The 19,060-nt window shown below is 46.7% G+C and overlaps 2 protein-coding genes across 4 annotated transcripts; both read right to left on the reverse strand.

Annotated features, from left to right (window-relative positions):
- Positions 1–1,643: 1,643 nt before the first annotated feature.
- slc12a6 (solute carrier family 12 member 6) lies at positions 1,644–13,619 on the reverse strand. 3 transcript variants are annotated; one of them, XM_088377012.1, is made up of 27 exons: positions 13,453–13,619; positions 10,298–11,363; positions 9,235–9,329; positions 9,037–9,162; positions 8,551–8,697; positions 8,422–8,476; positions 8,199–8,329; positions 7,891–8,132; positions 7,607–7,722; positions 7,341–7,526; positions 7,108–7,272; positions 6,899–6,997; positions 6,382–6,439; positions 6,139–6,313; positions 5,942–6,060; positions 5,773–5,871; positions 5,553–5,672; positions 4,979–5,083; positions 4,736–4,904; positions 4,457–4,652; positions 3,936–4,105; positions 3,678–3,809; positions 3,505–3,612; positions 3,385–3,408; positions 2,903–3,138; positions 2,705–2,838; positions 1,644–2,615 (listed from the first exon to the last, which is right to left on the reverse strand). In XM_088377012.1, exons 2-27 carry the CDS (start codon positions 10,518–10,520, stop codon positions 2,524–2,526), a joined length of 3,522 nt encoding a protein of 1,173 aa, XP_088233138.1. In that variant the 5' UTR covers positions 10,521–11,363; positions 13,453–13,619; the 3' UTR covers positions 1,644–2,523. The 3 variants fall into 3 exon arrangements, with proteins under 3 accessions (XP_088233138.1, XP_088233149.1, XP_088233160.1); XM_088377023.1 differs by lacking the exon at positions 3,385–3,408; XM_088377034.1 differs by lacking the exons at positions 8,422–8,476; positions 10,298–11,363; positions 13,453–13,619 and having other exon boundaries at positions 8,199–8,315; positions 8,622–8,697.
- A 61-nt stretch (positions 13,620–13,680) lies between these two features.
- On the reverse strand, positions 13,681–18,665 carry lpcat4 (lysophosphatidylcholine acyltransferase 4). Its single transcript, XM_088377262.1, has 13 exons — positions 18,368–18,665; positions 17,143–17,506; positions 16,546–16,658; positions 16,412–16,472; positions 16,178–16,236; positions 15,657–15,691; positions 15,528–15,582; positions 15,383–15,465; positions 15,167–15,292; positions 14,941–15,091; positions 14,762–14,854; positions 14,301–14,436; positions 13,681–14,187 (listed from the first exon to the last, which is right to left on the reverse strand). Exons 1-13 carry the CDS (start codon positions 18,449–18,451, stop codon positions 14,048–14,050), a joined length of 1,500 nt encoding a protein of 499 aa, XP_088233388.1. The 5' UTR covers positions 18,452–18,665; the 3' UTR covers positions 13,681–14,047.
- Positions 18,666–19,060: the final 395 nt, after the last annotated feature.

The following is a 19,060-nucleotide window of genomic DNA, read 5'->3' on the forward strand; positions in this document are numbered from 1 at the left end:
GTGGGAGTGGCGAGTGTGTGTGACGGACGCACTGTAGCCTTTGATTGCTTTATTTGTTTTGTTACTTTGTAAATGTTCTGGTGTATGCGTGAACAACAGCAAGAAGCAGTCAACTCATTTAACAGTAAATCAAAATCATGAAATCCAAGCACGAGAGTGGGAATGAAATGAGGTGTAATTCAATGTATTCATTTAACAGTAAATCGAAATCATGAAATCCAAGCATGAAAGTGGGAATGAAATGAGGTGTCACTGCATTTGTGTTCAAAGTCAAAGTCTGCTTTATTGTCAATTTCTTCACATGCCAAGACACACAAAGAGAACGAAATTACGTTCCCACTATCCCACGGTGACAAGACATAGTACACAATATACATACAAGTAAACAACACAAAAAATATATAAAAACAAGAAGGCACAAACAATGAATAAATAGGAGTGATGAATAAATCATAAATAAACAAAACACAATAAATAAGAGGAGCAAAAATGGAGCAAGTGTGCAAACAGCAGACAGTCAGAATATGGCTCAAAAGCACAGGACGCTACGCAGAAGGGGGGAGAGAGTTCAGCATCGTAACAGCCTGGAGTACGAAGCTGTTGGTGAGTCTGGTGGTGCAGGAGCGCAGGCTCCTGTACCTCTTCCCAGAGGGCAGAAGATCAAACTAAGAGTGAGCGGGGTGACTCACATCACTCACAATCGTTGTCGCCTTGCAGGTGAGATGGGAGGTGAAGCACCATCAAATCCTACCGGCTGTGTTCACTATGCGCTGCAGGGCCTTCAAGTTGTAGCCACCCCACACAGCGATACAACTGGAGAGGACGCTCTCAATGGTGCCACGGTAGAACGTAGTCATGACGGCTGGAGGAGCACTTGCTCGCCTGAGTTTCCGCAGGAAGTCTAGGCGTCGCTGAGCTTCCTTCGCCAGTGATGCAGTGTTGGTGGTCCAGGAGAGGTCTTTACTGGTGTGCACCCCCAGGAATCTGGTGCTGCTCACTCTCTCCACCACAGCACCGTCGATGGTCAGTGTCAGGTGTTGGGTGTAACCCTTCCGGAAGTCAACAACAATCTCCTTGGTCTTGCTGACGTTCAGCAGGAGGTTGTTGTCCCTGCACCATGTGGCCAGAAGGACAACCTCCGACCTGTATTGAGTCTTGTCGCCCTTGGTGATGAGACCCACCAGCAGCAGCAGCAACAGCAGCAGTAGCAGTAGTAGCCGTAGTAGTAGTAGTCGTAGTCGTAGTAATAGTAAGAGTAGCAGTAGCAGAAGTAGTAGTAGTAGAAGCAGTAGTAGAAGAAGAAGCAGTAGTAGTACTAATACGTATTATTATTTTGTCATTGAGTAAATATTGTTTGGGAGCAAATGGAGTAACATTAAAGTTCTCATCAATAAATGTTATGAAAACAATTAGAGACAAAGGGCAGCCTGGGCACAAAGAGAACAAAATCCGAGACAAAGGGCGCCCTGGGCGCAAAAAAAAAAACATTTAGATCTGAATTTCTACATAAATCTAGTTCTTTGAAGAATTACAATTAATTTCGACAGTTTCAGCCTTCACAGCTGTTACAGGCAGAGGTGGGGTGGAGACAGGCAAAATCATTGAAATTGTTACTGTAGGAGAACTTCACTGAAGGGGCAACATTTGTTTCTTCTAGATCACTTTATTCCCAAAATGTTCAACGAAACAAGTTTTATGCCTCACATAACTGTGTAATTAAAAAAAGATACATCTTGGAATCTCTGTCATTATGTATAGGAAATACAATAACGTTTGAAAAACAAAAGTAAATCCCTGCACCGTAACACAAAAATTTGGAGAACAAAAAACAGGTTACAGCTCACCCTTAGCAACAAGCGCTCATTCACACACATACAGACAGTAGGACACGAATCATTTATAAAATTCCACACATGCATACTGGTCATTTCTGCCTGGATGGTCCATGCCTCATTTTGTTTCATTCTCCCAGACATGACGTCTACGAGGGTCAACCTCTGAGACTTTTGCTCATGATATTGGAAGTATTGCAGTTACACAGGAATGTGTCATGGCGAGAAGAAACTGCATGTCAATGAGTGAGGAAAATGTCCATTTCATTAAAGCAGAACTACAAGGGATTTGTTCTGTCACCTGAGACAAACAAACAAAAAATGGGCCATCCATATACAGTAGTTTAAAATAAGAGAAGATACGAAACTATTTAAGTTACTATGCTGGAAACAAAAGTGCAAAGCATGAACAAATTACAACATTTAGAACAAACATACCGAGAAAAAGAGAAAAATTCAACCCTGAGTCTTATCAGAGCAACTAGAGCCTCTGACACTTGACATTGCAATCCATAAAAACACGGGGCTTGTTTCTTTTTCTTGCAGCGTGACACCAGTGGCATGACAGAAGAGTGACGACAAGCAAGTGACAAGCAGCGGTTGGTTTGAGTGGTCCCAGGCGGCAGTTGCCCCCCCCCCCCCTTCTCTCACTTGCAGTAGATTGGCAACTGCCTTCAAAGTGGCCATCTCATCATGAGTAGATGGTGATGACTTCGCTTCCTCCACCTCGGACCAGCAGAACACGCTCCAAACCCTCGGTGAGAACCTCCAGGAACTCCATGTCTGCTCAGTGAGTCACGGACGCCCAAAAATTCACGCAGACACTCAACCTCTCTGAGCACAAAACAAACCACCAAAAGGATTAAGGATACAGTTCTCATCTCCGTCCGGGTTCTTGGGTGGTCCCGGCATGTTGAGGAGGACTACTCTGGCATCGTGGGATTTGTTGACGATGACTTCGTTGAGCTTGACGGCCGTGTGCATCCTCCTCACGTTGGAATGGTCACTGAAGAAAAAGACATACTGGATGATGCATGTGCGGAGGGGAGGAGCGACGTATGAACACTGACGGTCGGATGCTGAGCATGTCTCTGAAGCCCTCGGGCGTGGAGCATCCAGAGTGCGCTGCCCGGTACTGCGACGCCTTCTCTTTGGTCCAGGTCATTTGAACGCGACGGTGGCGCTCGGACAAGGAACCGTCGCCGGCCGCCGCTCGCTCCCGCTCGCCGCCGTCCGTTTCGTCGTCCTCGTCTGAGCCGATGCTGGTCAGTCGCAACATGGAGTTGCGGTCCTTGACCAGCTGAGCCTGGCCCGCGGGTCACAAGATAAAGTGGCAACGTCAGGTCATAAGTTTCTCTTGGACTTGTCTGCCTCAGCCCTGGCTCTCCCGCGAATTGGCGCACGACACATACTGTCTTGCTAGCTCAACTACATCACATCTACAGTACTAATGCGTGGGCCTTCGAGTGGATATTAAAGCTAACTCCTCAAATCGCTCGCCATAATTCCGTAGAGGCAATCTACTTGGACTAGCTGATGGCTGGCTACTCACATCATCAAAACTCCAGCGCACCCGCTGAGGAAATCCAGCGGCGAGAAGGAAGCCAACATTTGAAAAATGTAAGGGTCAGGCGGGTGGAAATATTGCCCACACTTAGCCGCGCGGCCTTACCTCTCGCTCACGGTCCGATTTGGAAAGCCGCATCTGGCGGAGCATCTGCGACCTCTGCTCCATCATCAGGGTCCTCTCGTAAGTGTAGGCGCTGATGTCGCTGTCGTGCTGGGACAGCAAAAAGATGCGTTTAGTTGATGCCCTCCAAATTAAGAAGAGCAGCGGTGGCTTACCATCTCAACGACTTCCACCTCGGCCTCGATTCGTAAGTGATAGAGGAACGTCGCTAGGTCCTTCTTCATTTGGATGGAATTGTCCTCCATCTGGGCCACGGTAAAAATGCGCATCCCGCACTTTCGCCATACCTACTCCAGGCCAGGGAGAGAAGAACACAGCAAGGTTAATAGAGTTTGCTGGACAACAGTTTTTTTTATTTTATTTTTTTTAATGGCAAATGTTAATCGGCGACTAATGTATTGTGTGGCCGGCACCTTGTGCTGGCGTAGCAGGAAGGGCAGCAGCATCAGCATCCCACCGTCGTGCACGATCCACCACACGTCCATGTAGCCGTCGGCGCACGGCTCGTTGTTGTTGGGAAAGAGGGAGATGTTTTTCGGCACCAGCAAGGCCAGGTGAGCAGCCGTGGTGACGCGCACTGTGTCTGGAGGGAGGACAGGGGGCGCCGTCAGACTCTCAATTGAAAGACAGTGGTGGGATGTACAAATCTTTTAGTAGCAAATTTTTTAGTAGCAGGCAGCTGTTCTTTCGGCACATATTCTTGAAGTCGCGCAACTTAGTCAGCAACAGTTCAGAATTGTAAATGCCATAAATGGGAGAAGAGATAGTATTTGTGTTGTAGGTAAGCAACAGTGAGAAAAGGACACACAAACACACAGACACACAGACACACACACACACACACAGACACACACACACACACACACATACAGACTCGAGTAAGAGTATGTTTGCCACTTGCGTGGGACGGAGAGGAGCGAGAAGCAGCACTCACGGATGAAGGTCTTCCAGGACTGCGGATCTTCGCTCTGCCTCCAGGCATGAGGCCATCCCATCACCACGGTGTTGGGCTTCATCCCCCCCAGACCGCTGGACTGGATCATATGACTGATGCCTTCACGTGCCTTCTGTGCGACGATGCACTGGCAGAAGCCTTTGACCCGCTCCTTGTCCATCAGAAGCTTTAGGGTCTGACAAGATGAATTTTATTTGTGTTAATCAAGAAGCAGGACCTTGTAGTCCAGAAATCAAACCCTGGCCGACGAGATCTCACCTGTTCCGCCGCCAATGCCTCTCCGTAGCTGTGAAGGAAGTTGCCGGAAACCACCGTGCCCACGATGGTCAGGCCTTTTCCTGCCTTCAGTTGGCTGGCAAAGGTCAGCAGGCGCGGAGACTTGACGTGCGCGTCTTCATCCAGTTTGAGTAAAACCAACAGCTGCGGCCTGCAGGAGACAGGTCTTGAATTGGAGCCCGAATCAATTCTTGCCGTCTTCACCTCACGGGGAGAATTGTGTACCTCCAGTTTTTAGTGTGAGGTGGGCCCTCTTCCAACCGCAAGAGGGCGTAGCGGGCGGCGCTGAGCGAGAGTCCGCGGATTCCATCTCCCCACTCCTTCTCTGCTCTAGATTGCAATACAGGACAGACAGTCATGTTACCCATTGCTCATAATTCAGTGAATTATGTGTTTAAATGTGTTTCTAATCGCTGTGTCACAAGACTTTAAATATGAAGTGGCATAAATGCTACAAAAACATGCGTAGGGAGAATTTTTCAAGGGTGCTGTATTTCTTTATTGCAAATTTCACTTACTCCGAGGGTGGCTAGAAACGTTAACCCCAGCGATGGAGGGGGGATTACTGTAGTGTAAAAGTGTCAAATTGAAAATATAAGCAATGTTTTGGTGTAACGTTGAGGAGGCTTGGCTAAATGTTGCCCATGACCACATTTTGTTCAACGTGAGCAACTGTTGTCAGCTCTCTTAGCCTTGAGCGGCCACGGCACATCCAAAGATGGAGGCGCTTGTACGTCTAGGTACCACTATAAAGTGAAGGTAACCCTGAACGGCACATGCCATCGCCATGGAAACATACCCGTGGTACTCGATGTACTTGTAGATCATGCCTGCAATCACTATGGCAACGATTGCATAGTACCAGGAGGAGATGAACATGAGCGCCAGGCAGATGGTCATCCCCAAAAATGACAAGGTCCTTGACACACACACACACACACACACACACACACACACAAGCACAGACACGGTGAGTGTGTGTGGATCCACAGCCAACGCAGCGGCTGCGGCGCACACACCAGTGGTAGTAGGAAAAGCGTGGTCGCCAGTTGGGCGTCCTCAGGAGGGTCTGCAGGGCGCAGGCCAGGTTGACAAACAGGTAGCACATCAAGAAGAACCTGGACAGAGAAGAAGATTGACAGCTCTGACGACCAATGACGTGACACGAGAGGGGTTGGGACGTCTCACATGGTCAGGATTGGCGCCACCAGGTCCAGAGAGGCAATGAGGATGCCCAGCTCAGCGATGAGGGCCGTCAGCAGCAGCGCCCAGGTGGGTTCGCCGTTGGCTTTACCGTGACCGAACACCTGACGCACACCAGCAAAAGCGGGTCAGCACATTGCCTAACACGCATGCTGAGAATTTCCGACAGTGTAAGTTCCAACCCGAAGAAAGGGAATAATGTTGTCTTTGGCGATAGCCTGCAGAAGCCTTGGAGCACCCGTCAACGACTGGAGACCCGCGCCACACGTGGAGAAGAAGGATCCCACCACAATGACCCAAGGAGTGGGCCAGGCTAACGTGGCCACTACCAAATTCCCTCGGACAGAGTCTCCAAACCTGCGGGAAATGACAAAGTTCAAAAACATCTCTCTTACACAGGGAGACACGTAACGAAAGGAACCAACTTGTCTCTGAGGACCACACCGTCAATGCAGGCGCCAAATAAAACAACGCTGCTGAGGTCTGGGTAAAGGAAACTCAGGAAAACGTCAAACCTTTAAAGGTCAGCTCAAACATAATTCTTTAGCGTAGCATCTACTAGCGACATGCTAATGCTAATTAGCGGCAATACATGTAGAAAGACAATATTACAACAGTCAGTCACATATTCCTTATCCTCCGTGAGGAATGAGTCATATTAGTGCCGTACTGATAAGCGGAGTGGAGTTGTGATGTTGCCACGAACAGTACAGTATATCTGTCTGTTCCGAGGTGGACGCATCATGCACATCAAGAAGGGTAGCACAATAACTTTTTAGCTCTTGCAGTGTGATAACAACTGTTAATATAACTTTTTTTTAATGGGGTCAAACAAATGGTGTTTCCATTCATTTCAATTGGCAAAAGACATGCTAAAGTTTTGCATACAGCGCGTCGGAGTGAATGAAATTCACACTGCACTGTGCTCTAATGGAAGGATACAAATAAAGGAGGTGGTGAGGATAGCAAGGATGGTCCCGATGGGGATGGACCGCTGGGCGTCTTTTAGGTCCCCTGACCGATTCGAACCGGCCATGATTCCTGTGGAAGACAAGTAAACGCCTCAAAATGAGCAAGCTTCAGGAAAACCCTCCTCTACCTCTTAATGGGGATGGGTGAGTGCCAAGAGTGAAAATAAAGAAAATATTTACCTGTGACGGAGGGGAAGAAGATTCCCACCAGGAGGGTGAAGGAGGTGGTGATGTCAGCAAAGACGTAAGGCTGCTGTGTGGACGGCGAACGCGCTCCCTGGGAGGAGCTCAATGAGCCTTTCTCCACCACGTCTCCTTTGCCAAGGTATGAGCTCCACAGGTTCTCTGCGCCGCAAAGGAGGAACGTCACGCGCCATCACGGCCAAAACGGCTACCAATGCGTGCGGCGTTACCGGAGATGATGCCGCTGGCCAAACCAGGGATACCGTCGATGCGGGAGAAGTTATTGGCTGCAAAGTAGTCGTCACAGGAGGAGTTGAGTTCGACACTCTGGCAGAAGCGGCTCCACAAGTATGTGGTATTCTCGCCGGGACTGGGGACCAGCTCCGTTGTCGCCAGAGTCGTGGTGTTGCCGTCCGCTGGAAAAAAGGGTGAAATGTTTGTCACCTTTGCAGGCCTCCTTAGCGTGCAAACGATGGTGCACAACATCAAAACGCACCGCCGCCAAGCGTCTCATTGGTCACCTCCCTCTCGGCGGACAGCGGGACGGTTTTAGCGCACTGGTGGTCGACGAGGTCGTGGCCGTTGATGGTTCGGTTTCCGAGCGTACATACCCTGCAAAGATATAAGTTCGGGTAAATTTCAGTGGGAATTTTAAGAGTATTAGTATGGAAACCTTCCATTTATGAATGAAATCATCGCGGTAATCTTACGTCGCGCTTAGCCACAAATGTCAATCATTTTGATGAGACAACGCACCGGCGACGGGACGGCAGTACGTACGGGAAATTGGGCGGCCTGAAAGCGGAGACCAGCGCGCCCACGTAAATGGAGATGATGGAGACGATGACGCAGGCCAGGAAGACAGAGGCCAGTTTGTTGACGTACTTTACGCCCACAAAGACCAGCAGGGACATGAGGAGGAGGCAGACGGAGCCGTAGACACGCATGTTGTTCAACATGGCCGCACCCTCGCCCTCCAGCCCCTTGGCGGTGAAGATGGCCGCCTCAGGGGCGATGTACATCTGGAGGAGGAGACGAGGGAGTGTTGTGGTCTGTGAGCGAGGACTTGGCAAAAACGAGCAACCCACCAGCAGGATCTCGACGGCTCCGAGGATATACATGGCCCCTGCAAAGGTGGTACCCAGGTAGAAGCACAGACCCACCGCCCCCCCAAACTCCGGACCCAGAGAGCGGCTGATCATGAAGTAGGAACCGCCGGCTGCAGGGGAAAAAAGTAAGGTCAGTTATTAAAATACAGTTGCAGTATCTAGACTAGACCTACGTAGTGAACAAAGAATGATCTGGGGTTACCTGGAACCACTCCATTGGTGGCAATGGCACTCATGGATATGGCGGTCAGCATTGTCTGGAGGCACAAAAAGAGGTCAAAGAGGGTGAGACTGCTCTTCACCCCCTTTGGCGAAAGTCTGCGGCACTCACGCAGCAGCAGCAGATGAAGACGATGCAGAGGCCCTGCAACACGCCGGCGGTCCCCACCACCCAGGTCAAACGTAGGAACAAGATGACGCCAAAGATGTTCTGCAGGCACGGCAGGTACACGCCCATGAAGGTTCCCATGCGTGGTGACTGTGGAGAGCCACCAGAGCACACCAAATAAACTCCCGGTGTCCAATTCTGCTCATTCTGATAATATTTACTTCCACAAAAGATTGAAAAATGCCAACCTGCTTTATGGGGCACATTTCAAGAAGTAGTAATGACGAGAAAATGAAGCTTCAGTTTCAAAATCGCTTCATGAACCAGTTTTTTTTTTTTTTTTAGACCACTCCCGATGGCACTCTTAGTTTAATCCAAAGAGCTTTAGAAAACGGCAGGTCAGCTCAATGCTGAACAGAGTGCCATCTAAGAGTGCCACAGGGTGAGGAAAGTTTCGCTATAATCCATTGGAGCGACACTTTGAAGTACCTTGGCCTTCTTCTTCTCATTGTTGCTCTCGGCCTCCTCGTGCTCCTTGGCGCCCTGCATCAGGTTGGTATAATTGGCCAGACGACTGAGCAGGGACGAAACTTTGGGCCGCGTGTCCATTTCCTCCTGCGAGCAGCGGGAAGACGATGACGTCCGAGACTCGAGGAATGAGACGAGCTACCGGAATGGGACCCAAACCTCAAACAAGGCCAAGTTCCTGTCATAGAAGTCGTCATCATCCGCGCCGTGGCTGTTGTTGATGTACACGCTAGACAGTTTGGAATTTCCATCCCCTGCAAGACAGAGCACAACAAACGTAAACACAACAAGCCTCCTTCCCCTTGGTGCCTCCCGTCAGCCAACTACCAAGTTGTGAATGTAAACACAACGCTAGTTAATTAATATTAGGCCGCCGCACGGCTCAACGCTTACACAAGAAGCAACACTCATTCTTGGAAATCTGTTCCTCAACGCTATTTGGTTGTTTTTTTTCCAACAATATAGCGATTTTGTCAAGAATTTGACAGATTCACCTGTCTAAAAGAATCTTCTAAATGAGAGAGGATGGGAAGGCAAAAAAACCCCAGAACAGATCAAATGACAGGCTGAGGTCAGCCGACCTGCATGGGATTCATGTGGCATCACTACGAGGGGGGGCGCCGCGCTGCCTCGCTACTCCAAAATTTTTGTTCCCGACTGAGCGCCGCACGTGGGGAAACTTGAAGCTCGGTGGGATTAAGCGGCTCAATTCCTACTTATGGAAGCTTATTATGTAGCGACGGTGTGGGGCGGCCTCGTTACTATAGACACGCACGAGTTGTTCTTTCAAGCGCGGAAGTGAAAGTGTCAGCTGACTGTCTCACAAGCAGACGACGGCGGATTTTGCAGACTCTTGTCTTAAACGCTGAGTCAGGGAAGCAAAAGGAGAGTTTCTTGGGCAAAACAAAAGGCCAGTTTCTCCATTCGATAGCTAATGCGGTTGAATTCTGTTCTTTTTCCGCGGGTAGTTGCAGCCGAGTGGTTACGAACGGCGCCTGCCACCGCCTCTGAGCGAGGTGGCGAAACTTCAAGAAAGTCATTTCTGGAAAAGGCACAGTGGGCAAAACTCAGAACAGGGAGGAAGTTCAGTGCTTTGGGTTACACTCGTGTGACAACTAACAAATCCTGACCGAGCAACCGGCACATCTCCTAAAATCCAGATTACATTCCAGATTAGTAGGCCAGTTCACACTTGGGGATTATTCTATGTGCACGTCCTCACCTTGCTCCATGTTACTGTGGTCCGGCGTTTCCGTGCCGCCTCCTCCTGTCGGTGCCACCACTCCCATCGACGAGTCGCTGGGTGGCTCGCTTCGGCTGACGCTTTCCCGGGAGCCGAAGCGCACGTGGTTGCCGGAGCGGGAGCTGATTTCGGGCGACGTGTCCGACAGCCCGGGGTGGTCCTCCGCCTTGGTGGGCGTCACGGTGAACCTCACTGACGTCATGGCGAAGCCCGAGTGGGGTGTGGGGTCGGGAAGTTCGGTGCGAGCGAAGGGAGGGTGGCTGGTGGGCGCGCAGGCTAGCGAGCGTGGCTGAATCTAACTGAGTTTAGCTGATGCTTGTGGAAGAGGGAACGATTGCCGGTATAATTATTTCTTTGACAGTCGCCATTCTCCATCGAGGCGACGTAATTGGCCAACACCAAGCTTAAGTGCCCAACAGCGCTTTCCTTAAGGGCTGTCACTATCAAATATTTTAACAATCTATTTTTTTGTTGATCAATAGAATAATCGGATTAAAAAGTAAAATTGTACATTTACATTTTTTTTTTTAAATTTTACAAACCGATTACTGTTTTTTGCAATTGTTTAATAATTAAACTTAGTCTAATAAACAAAAAGGAAAGAGCTACTAATTGATGCGAGTGAAGGCCTCTTAATTTGAAACACACTTCTGAGGCTGCTTCAGGTTCAGCGACACGTCATTCATACGACGGCTTCAAATTTCCATTACTTCCATCACATGAAACTGGAAAATTGATTACTGGTTTTGTCAAGTGAGAAAGTAGACTAAAACCTTATATTTTAAAATATATTATTTATATTTACATATGTTAACATATTAGAATATTGGGCTAATATGGCTGCTTTCATTAACGGACTACACAAATCAGAGAATATTTGTTGAACGAGCTAAAATTCGGAGGATTTGGAACGTTAAAATAAATCTGGCTCTAAATGATTAATCGATAAATAAAATAGTGGTTGAGTAATTTCACAATTGTTTTTTGAGTAATTGACTAAAAGTGGCGCTTTGCTTTAAGCCAATTTGCTAAGCGTGTGCCTTTTCTACCGGGGCAGGGGCAAGGGGCAAGGATTGGAGGGGATGGAGCAGGAGAACAAGAACAGGGGGAAAGACAGAAAGCAAGAATGGAAAAGAATAACAGCATTATTGTCACAATATATACCATATCAAACATAATTTTGCCATGCTTTCATAGAGGACAACATCTAATGGAAATATTTACAGATGTGAGTCTGAAATTGACACACGATTAATCAATTATTAATATATCTACCGACTATCGAGCCCCCCCCCAAAAAAAAAAATCAAACACTGAAATATTTAAAGACTTATCTCCAAGAGAGTACAATACCACATACTTCTTGTTTTGTACAGGTTGCCAATAATTTGCATTGGAACCAAAACTCAAAATTCACTTTAAAGGCTCTTTCATGGAGTGACTTTATTCATGACATCCTAACAGGTTCACACACATAGGCAAATGACTCACCAAGGTATCTACACAAAGCATCTCAAAAAATAACCAGGGTCAACCTGGCTCCAACCGGTCGGACCAGTTGCTGCTTGCTGCTTCGTTTCATAACTCGATGTTTCCGAAGAGGAAACAGCGGCTGGATGCCTTTTACCCTTTTGTTGGTCTTGTTTTGGGAATGAAAACAGTTGTGGAAGGGGGGGGGGGGGGTAGGGTTGGGGGGAGGGGGGGTCTACTGACCAACACCTTGCTTGGCATTTTAACCCCAAGGAACATCAACCTCTGGCAGATGCATTCATTTGGATGGCTCCTAATGTAAATGGTGCTTAAAGTAAATAAAAATGGAGCATGGAACAACATGTGTGCACATTGTCAAATTAGATGGTCCACATTTATGATGTCGCCTTCATTCACTTGTCAGGTATAAGTGCATTAAATGATCAAGATGAACAATCATCAAATTTAATGTAAATACTAGAGCTGCTAAATATAATATTATATATAATATATATATAATAAAAAATATCAATATTGCAAAATTGGCCCATGACAAAGTCAAAGTCAGCTTTATTGTCAATTTCTCCACATGCCAAAGACACACAAAGAAACCGAAATTTCGTTCCCCCCTATCCCACGGTGACAAGACATGGCTCACAACAGACAAACAAGTAAACAAGTATAACAAAAGCGTGCTGAATAAATAATGAATAAATAACACAACACAACAAATAAATAAATAAGAGGAGCAAAAAAAAAAAAATATTGAAAGATATGTAATAAGATTCTTATGAAATTGTATGCTTTTGCCTAAAATTGACCAGTCAGACACAAATAAATAAATTGCATTTCAATAGTTAAATATTAGCTGAGGCAATTACTAATAATTAGCTAAGAAAATAGTGAGTTGTCTTATCATCCCACGTAAAAAAAAATTCATTCTTTAATAAATAATTTGGGAAAAAAAGGTATGTGTTAAATATTGCGATATCGATATAGCTCGATTCATAAACCATATCGCAGCCGTAGTACTGTACTGTACCGTATATATCATCAGTGCGGCAGCATTGGTGGTTACGTGAACGTTACATTTTGTACACCAAAACGTAAGATTCCAGTACTCATGTAATAAATGACACATTAACAAACCTATGAATGAATGAATGAATGAATGAATATGTCCGTAATGGCTTAATTAATGAGTAACACGAACGAACCCTAAGCAAGCTGCTTGCCATGCTCGGCATAATAATACTTTTTTGAAATATTTTGGAAAACATTTTCAAAATATGACAATAGAGCCCAGTGTTCAAAGGATGAGAAATCAAGAATGTCGCAACAGCTGCTCGCTTGTACGTCTTTGTGGCGACAGAATGGATTGCGGTGGGAGATGCGGACATTTAAGACCAGCTGCAACCAGTTTACAGCTTTGCGTCTTTCGTTGCCAAGCTTGTTTTTTCTTTTCTTTTCTTTTAATCGACAATGAGCGTCAATAAATGAAGAGAGGAACACAGAAACGCCGGTCGCCTGGCTGGGTTGGCAGGTTCCAGCCCGGTGCCAACCAGCACTATGCTAACGTTAGCCACCGATTTACCCATGCCGCGCGAGACTGTCAACTGTCAACCGCCGTGACACACAACGCAAGCGGTGCGTAAGACTCATACCTGGATTTGGTGATGTGGACGCTCGACCGAGTTGTTCCACGCTCGGACGGCTGTGGAAGCGGGGGGCTCCTCTCGGCAGTTTATCGACTCCTTATTGTCCAGTCGAGAAGCAAAACTGTCTATTTTGTCCCTTGCAAATCACCGTCCCTTACTCCCCGACCGCAACCTCGCGCATGCGCAGTAGCAAAAAGGAAACTACATGACATTTTGCTAGACAGACACAAAAGCTGTTGTAAAAATGTTTATTTAAATTCAAAGTCCCTTTTATTCCTCCCAAAACTAGAAAAAACAGATTGATTAAAAAAAAAAAGAAGAAAAACTAAAGAGAACGAACAGGTGAACATGTGGGCAAAGAAAATAAATGACATTTCTCTATAAATGAAGCTTTCCTTATAAAAATACATTTACAATAACATTTTTTGCACAAGTTGCCTGTATAAAAATATTCTCAGATAAAACATTAACATTTATGGTAAAGGTGAGTACACAAAAATGCAACAATGTTTAGTTAGAATGATTGTGTCTTAAAGTGTCTCTTTGCACTAGCATAAAACAAAGTCTGCAATTGAGTGATTTAAAAACCGAACATGAAGCTTTACATCACTTTTTTGTACCCATTGAGCATGTTTCCATTGTTATTGATCGGCAAATGGCATGCAGCCTGGTTCGGCTGTAGGTGCTCACTCATCACTTTCTGGTAGATCGGGTGGCTTGTCAACATTCGCACAAGGTCATCTGAGGAGCGAGTGGTAAAATACCAAAGTCAATAACAATCTTTGACCACAGAGAACAACGACAAAAATCACATTAGAAAAAAAATACTCTATTAAAAGTCATTAAGTTAGTACCTTGACTTAACCGGCCACCAGTGGAGAACTCCAAGTACAGCTCTGCAGTGTGATTCTGACGTAAGCCAAGCAGCGCCCCCATCAGGCCAGAAAGCTCCTCAGCACTCAGACTTCCCGTCCCCTCCTCATCAAATAACTGCAAGGTCAAAGGCCACTTATTTATCACACTCCCTTTCTATGGCATTTAATCTATGTCCATCAGTCACTATTAAGACGATGCACTGGTAGAACGACTATCTTATATGTAATGTTTTTCCACTACTCTACGACATTTCTAAACACTAGTAGGACACCTTTGGCAAACTAGAACAATTAAATGTTACCAGTGCAGCAGAACTACACATTGGTGGTGGGAAAAAAAAAGTCTGGGTAATAAGGCACAGTCAGCCTACTAGTGCATTGAATTGTCTTACTAGTGTGAACCAAGAGCGTACTAGTACTAGTGTCGTGAAGATAATTACGTTGAAGGACGTGCACAGGAGAGACTTAATGTCAACGAGTCCAGATAGAGCGGCCATATTCAGATAGATCTGTCTCAGGTCCACTACTTTTTCCTAAAAGCCACAACATAAAGCAGAAGACGCTAAGCTAACACACATCACGTCACAGAGACGACATGGCAACATCGACCCTTGAGAACCTCGGGGTAGAGGCCGCAGATGCTCGCCGCTGTCTGTCGGTCAGCAAGTCCCAGAAGGCCAGCGAGATCTTCGGTTCCGACCAGCGAGGATCCCGACCGACATCTGTCGATCATTCTCTCCAAAGCGGCTTCTATTTCACTTGTTCGAAGGCTGACACACACGAATTACGGTTGGTTGTTTACGAACATGACGAAATGCGCTAAAAAGAGATACGACTCCCCTTACCCGGCTTTGTGCAGCAGAGTCAGCGCTTCCCTGCCAGGTGATGGCACCGGGAGAGAGAGATGGCCCACTCTTTGGACCGGCACGCCACCTTCCATTATGTAGTCTGTAGCTGGGACACCCAGGGCTCTGAAAGCCGGCGCCAGAACACGTTAGAATTTTCTTTGTGCACATTTTAAACAATTGGTCTACAAATGCTACTTTCCGATAAATAATTACTTCGCCATGTGCTTCTGCACGTTGTCGGCATACAGATTAGGGTTGCTCCGCTCCTCCGGTGAGGGATTGTAGACAGGCAGGAACTGAAGCACAGCAATCTGTTACTCCAAACAGCAAAAAGTCCCCCCACCCCCAACACACACACCTCTATAGTTATGTTGGTATAGAGTTGAGAAGCAGTGTGCCAGAGCGCCTCGATCCTGCAAAACAGACAACAAACATTAGCATTTGCACAAAAAACCCAAGTAGCATCACGAACCCGGCAAAAACCTACCATGTTGTGCCTTTGTACGTCCAGCGGACGGTATCCTGAAGCACAGACACGAATTTGAAGATGCCGTTCAAAACAACAACAAAAAACCCGTTCGCTCTGGCAGTATCTTTTTCGTCCAATCAGATTTGAACCTCTGTGTGTTGCTATGTCAATCTGATCCACCTTCACATTCAGTTGCGCTGGCCTATGGAACTTTAACTCTATGATGAAGAGGACTGTTTCTTCAACCAACTGAACTTCTAATTCGCCGGGCTCTTGATGACATCAGCATTTTTCCTTTTTCCGTTGTCTGATTGGTTGATCAGAGCTAAATTGAACTACCAACACATTCACACAATCCACTACCCTCCAAATATTTGCGTGGTTAAACAAGCTCTGCAAAATAAACCGCATGCTGACGTCACTCCCCTACTAAAAAAAATCCTGATAAAAACACTTTTCAATCCATCCAATTAAAAGCCAGAAATTGTTCAAATTTGGAGGCAGAATTCTGGGTGCGAGATACAGAGGAGCCGACTCACCAACTTGTTGGGGTAGCGCAACAGAACCGGTTGGACCGGGACTCCGCATAGAAAAGCACCTGCCGGTAAAAGAGGGCAAGGAAGGAGAAACTTGTCAAAGGAGTAAAATGAAATGACTGAATGTAACATTAGGCAAACACTGCGCCCTTTTCCATCCTCATGCCAATCATTCCAGAGGAAGGCCTCAGGCGCTGCATCAGGACTGGATTAAATGACTCCATCAATTCTCCTCACCCGGCTTGAACTTGATCAGAGCGCTGCCGTTCGTAGTGGTCCCTTCGGGAAACATCAGCATCTGACCAGGGATGACACATGCCCAAGAGTCTTAATAGAGGTGGACATGGGTTTGAATGTTTGTGTCGACTCACCTGAGGCCAGAAGCCGTTGGAAGTGATTCTCTCTGTGAGTTGGGCAACAGCCTTTTTCCTGGAATCCGGGTCGTTCCTGCTCACCAGCACCGACTGGTTGAACTCCAGGAGAGCTAAGGCAGGAGTAGTTCAACATGCAGGAACACCAGGATTTGTAAAAATAGAAAATTAAGCTTAATAATTACTTAACTTTTGTCACACATGGGGGATGTAACGTTGTTCTAAAAGATCCAGTGACATTCAAACTGGAGTGGACTCAGCACACACACATACCATCTTGTAAAATATTTTACATTTGCATAAGTGAGGTTTAATTTTTGGTACAATGAAGCTAAGATTTAACTTTTTGACGCTATCATTGCGGTGATAGAAACATTCTTTGGGGCTCATTTTATTCAACTGAAACTGACCGGGGTGTGCACACTTGTGCAACCGTACTTAAATTTTTTCACTCGTCCTCAGGGGAAGAAGCCCCCCCCCTCCCCCTTCAATTGGGTTATAAAGTTTATAGGTGACATGAGTTCTTGAATTTTGGGGGGCAAAGGTAAACAGGGGTGTGTAGACTTTTGTACACATCCTCCATCCAATCCAGCTCACCTCCGATGACGGGCAGGCTGGTGTTCTCTGAGCGAGACACCACGGTGGGTAGGTAGGTGGAGCACAAAACCAGCATGTCCAGAAAGGTGCTGTGGGGCGCTACTACTAGCACGGGGGCCTCCTTCAGGTCAGCCTGGCGACCTTTAACCCGGACCCACACAAAGCCCAGGGAGAAGAAGACGGCCCGGCTCAGGAACCAGACGCCAGGGTGGAAAAGCCAGCGGCGCCAGCCCACCACGGGTCGGGCGCGATCTTCCGCCGACAAGCCGGCCACTCGTAGGCGGGCCAGAGGCCACATGAGGAGGAAGAACAAGCTCACCAGGACCACCCGAACCGGGAACAAGAAGCTTCCTAAGATCAGACCCTTGGGAAAGAAAAGCCCATTGAGTTTTTAGACATCTAATCCACATTCTATAACATACTGACAAAGGGAGGACGTGTCAATATTTGCAAATGAAATATGGCAGTAATGAAACAGCATTATTCCAACATGGCAGCTGTTAGGTTACGGATTCTAGTTATTGATCTGACTCCAAATTGCGATCAACACTTAACACATAAATTGCTATGTCCTAATCCACACACTGGCGCACCTAACAATTTTGCGAGTTCGTTCTGTCAAAGAGAAGACCAGTAGATCAATCAGACCAAATTTACCAATTATTTATTCCTGACAAAGCGCACTAATACAGGCCTGGGTCCCGGGTCCCTCACACTAAAACTCGTGCGTTTTTGTGACCACCAAAAGACGACACATTCTTCCGGGTTGCCCAGTTTTAAAGAAACACAATATGAATATTAAAGCATGCAAAATATTGTGAGATGATTGGTGGATGGCCATCTCCTCCCCGTCCAGGTGTCGCTGAGGTCAGGCGGTTGGGTTTTCCCCTCGATGCCCAGTCCCATAGATGTGCTGTTGTTCTCCTTTCTCACCGACCTTGAGATTATCTCGTCCGGTACTCCCTGTCTGGGCCTATACACAACACTTCGAAGAAAACAAGTTCATGCAGTTTGCCTGCACATTCCTCGGCCCCCACCAATCCACACGAGCACTTCAATACTAGATATTAATATGATTATAAGTTTAACACAACCTTAAAAAATATGTTTGCAAACTCCCAAAAACACATTTTCCTTTACAGCCATGTTGCACAGGTGAAGTTGTCAAGCAAACACAAACACTCCACCTTGGTCACAGTGGGGCAAGTTGGTTTAAAGTCCTTACCTGGATCCTCTGGAAGCTGCTCATCGTCACCTCGTGAAAGAACGGATTCTTGGACCCATGGACGCGACGCTCCGACTTCTCCATGGTGACGACAGCAAACTCCCTCCTAATAATGCTGTGGCCAGAATTTGAAGATGACGAATCACCAAAGTAAGTGCAACAAAACTCAAGTCACCACCAGCTGAAACCAAAAAGAACTTGTTAAACGAGCGAAGGAAACAAACTGACAGCTGCACGTGAGGAGGTAGGTGTGTGTGTACGTGTGTGTGTGCGCGCACACTGCGAGCAAGGTGACGAGAATAAGCGGACGCAGCCTGACACGTCACGACACGCCCCTTTCCTGCTACTTTTATGGTCGAACCGGTCTGAAATACCTTTTTTTTCTCAGATGCTATTAAACAAATCGCTCATACAACGTCGGGATAGAACATGTCACAGTAAGTTCAGAACGAACATTATAAAAATAAATGGCACTGACAGCATTGTTTTTGGCAAGAACGTCTGGCTATTGGAGGTTACACACACTCGGTGTGAAAACTTGAAATATTTGGCCTGATAAAAACATTTTGCTTTCATGTCGTCTCTCGAAAAACTTATTTTTCTTCACACCAAGACAAGTTTTGATAATTGCTAACGTTTACCTGAAGCACGTATGCATAAGTGCAGCAGGAAGACGGAATCGTTCATTGGATG

This window comes from Syngnathus floridae, chromosome 1 (genome assembly GCF_059516105.1).
Source record: "Syngnathus floridae isolate MCC-2025c chromosome 1, RoL_Sflo_1.0, whole genome shotgun sequence".
NCBI classification, from domain to species: domain Eukaryota; kingdom Metazoa; phylum Chordata; class Actinopteri; order Syngnathiformes; family Syngnathidae; genus Syngnathus; species Syngnathus floridae.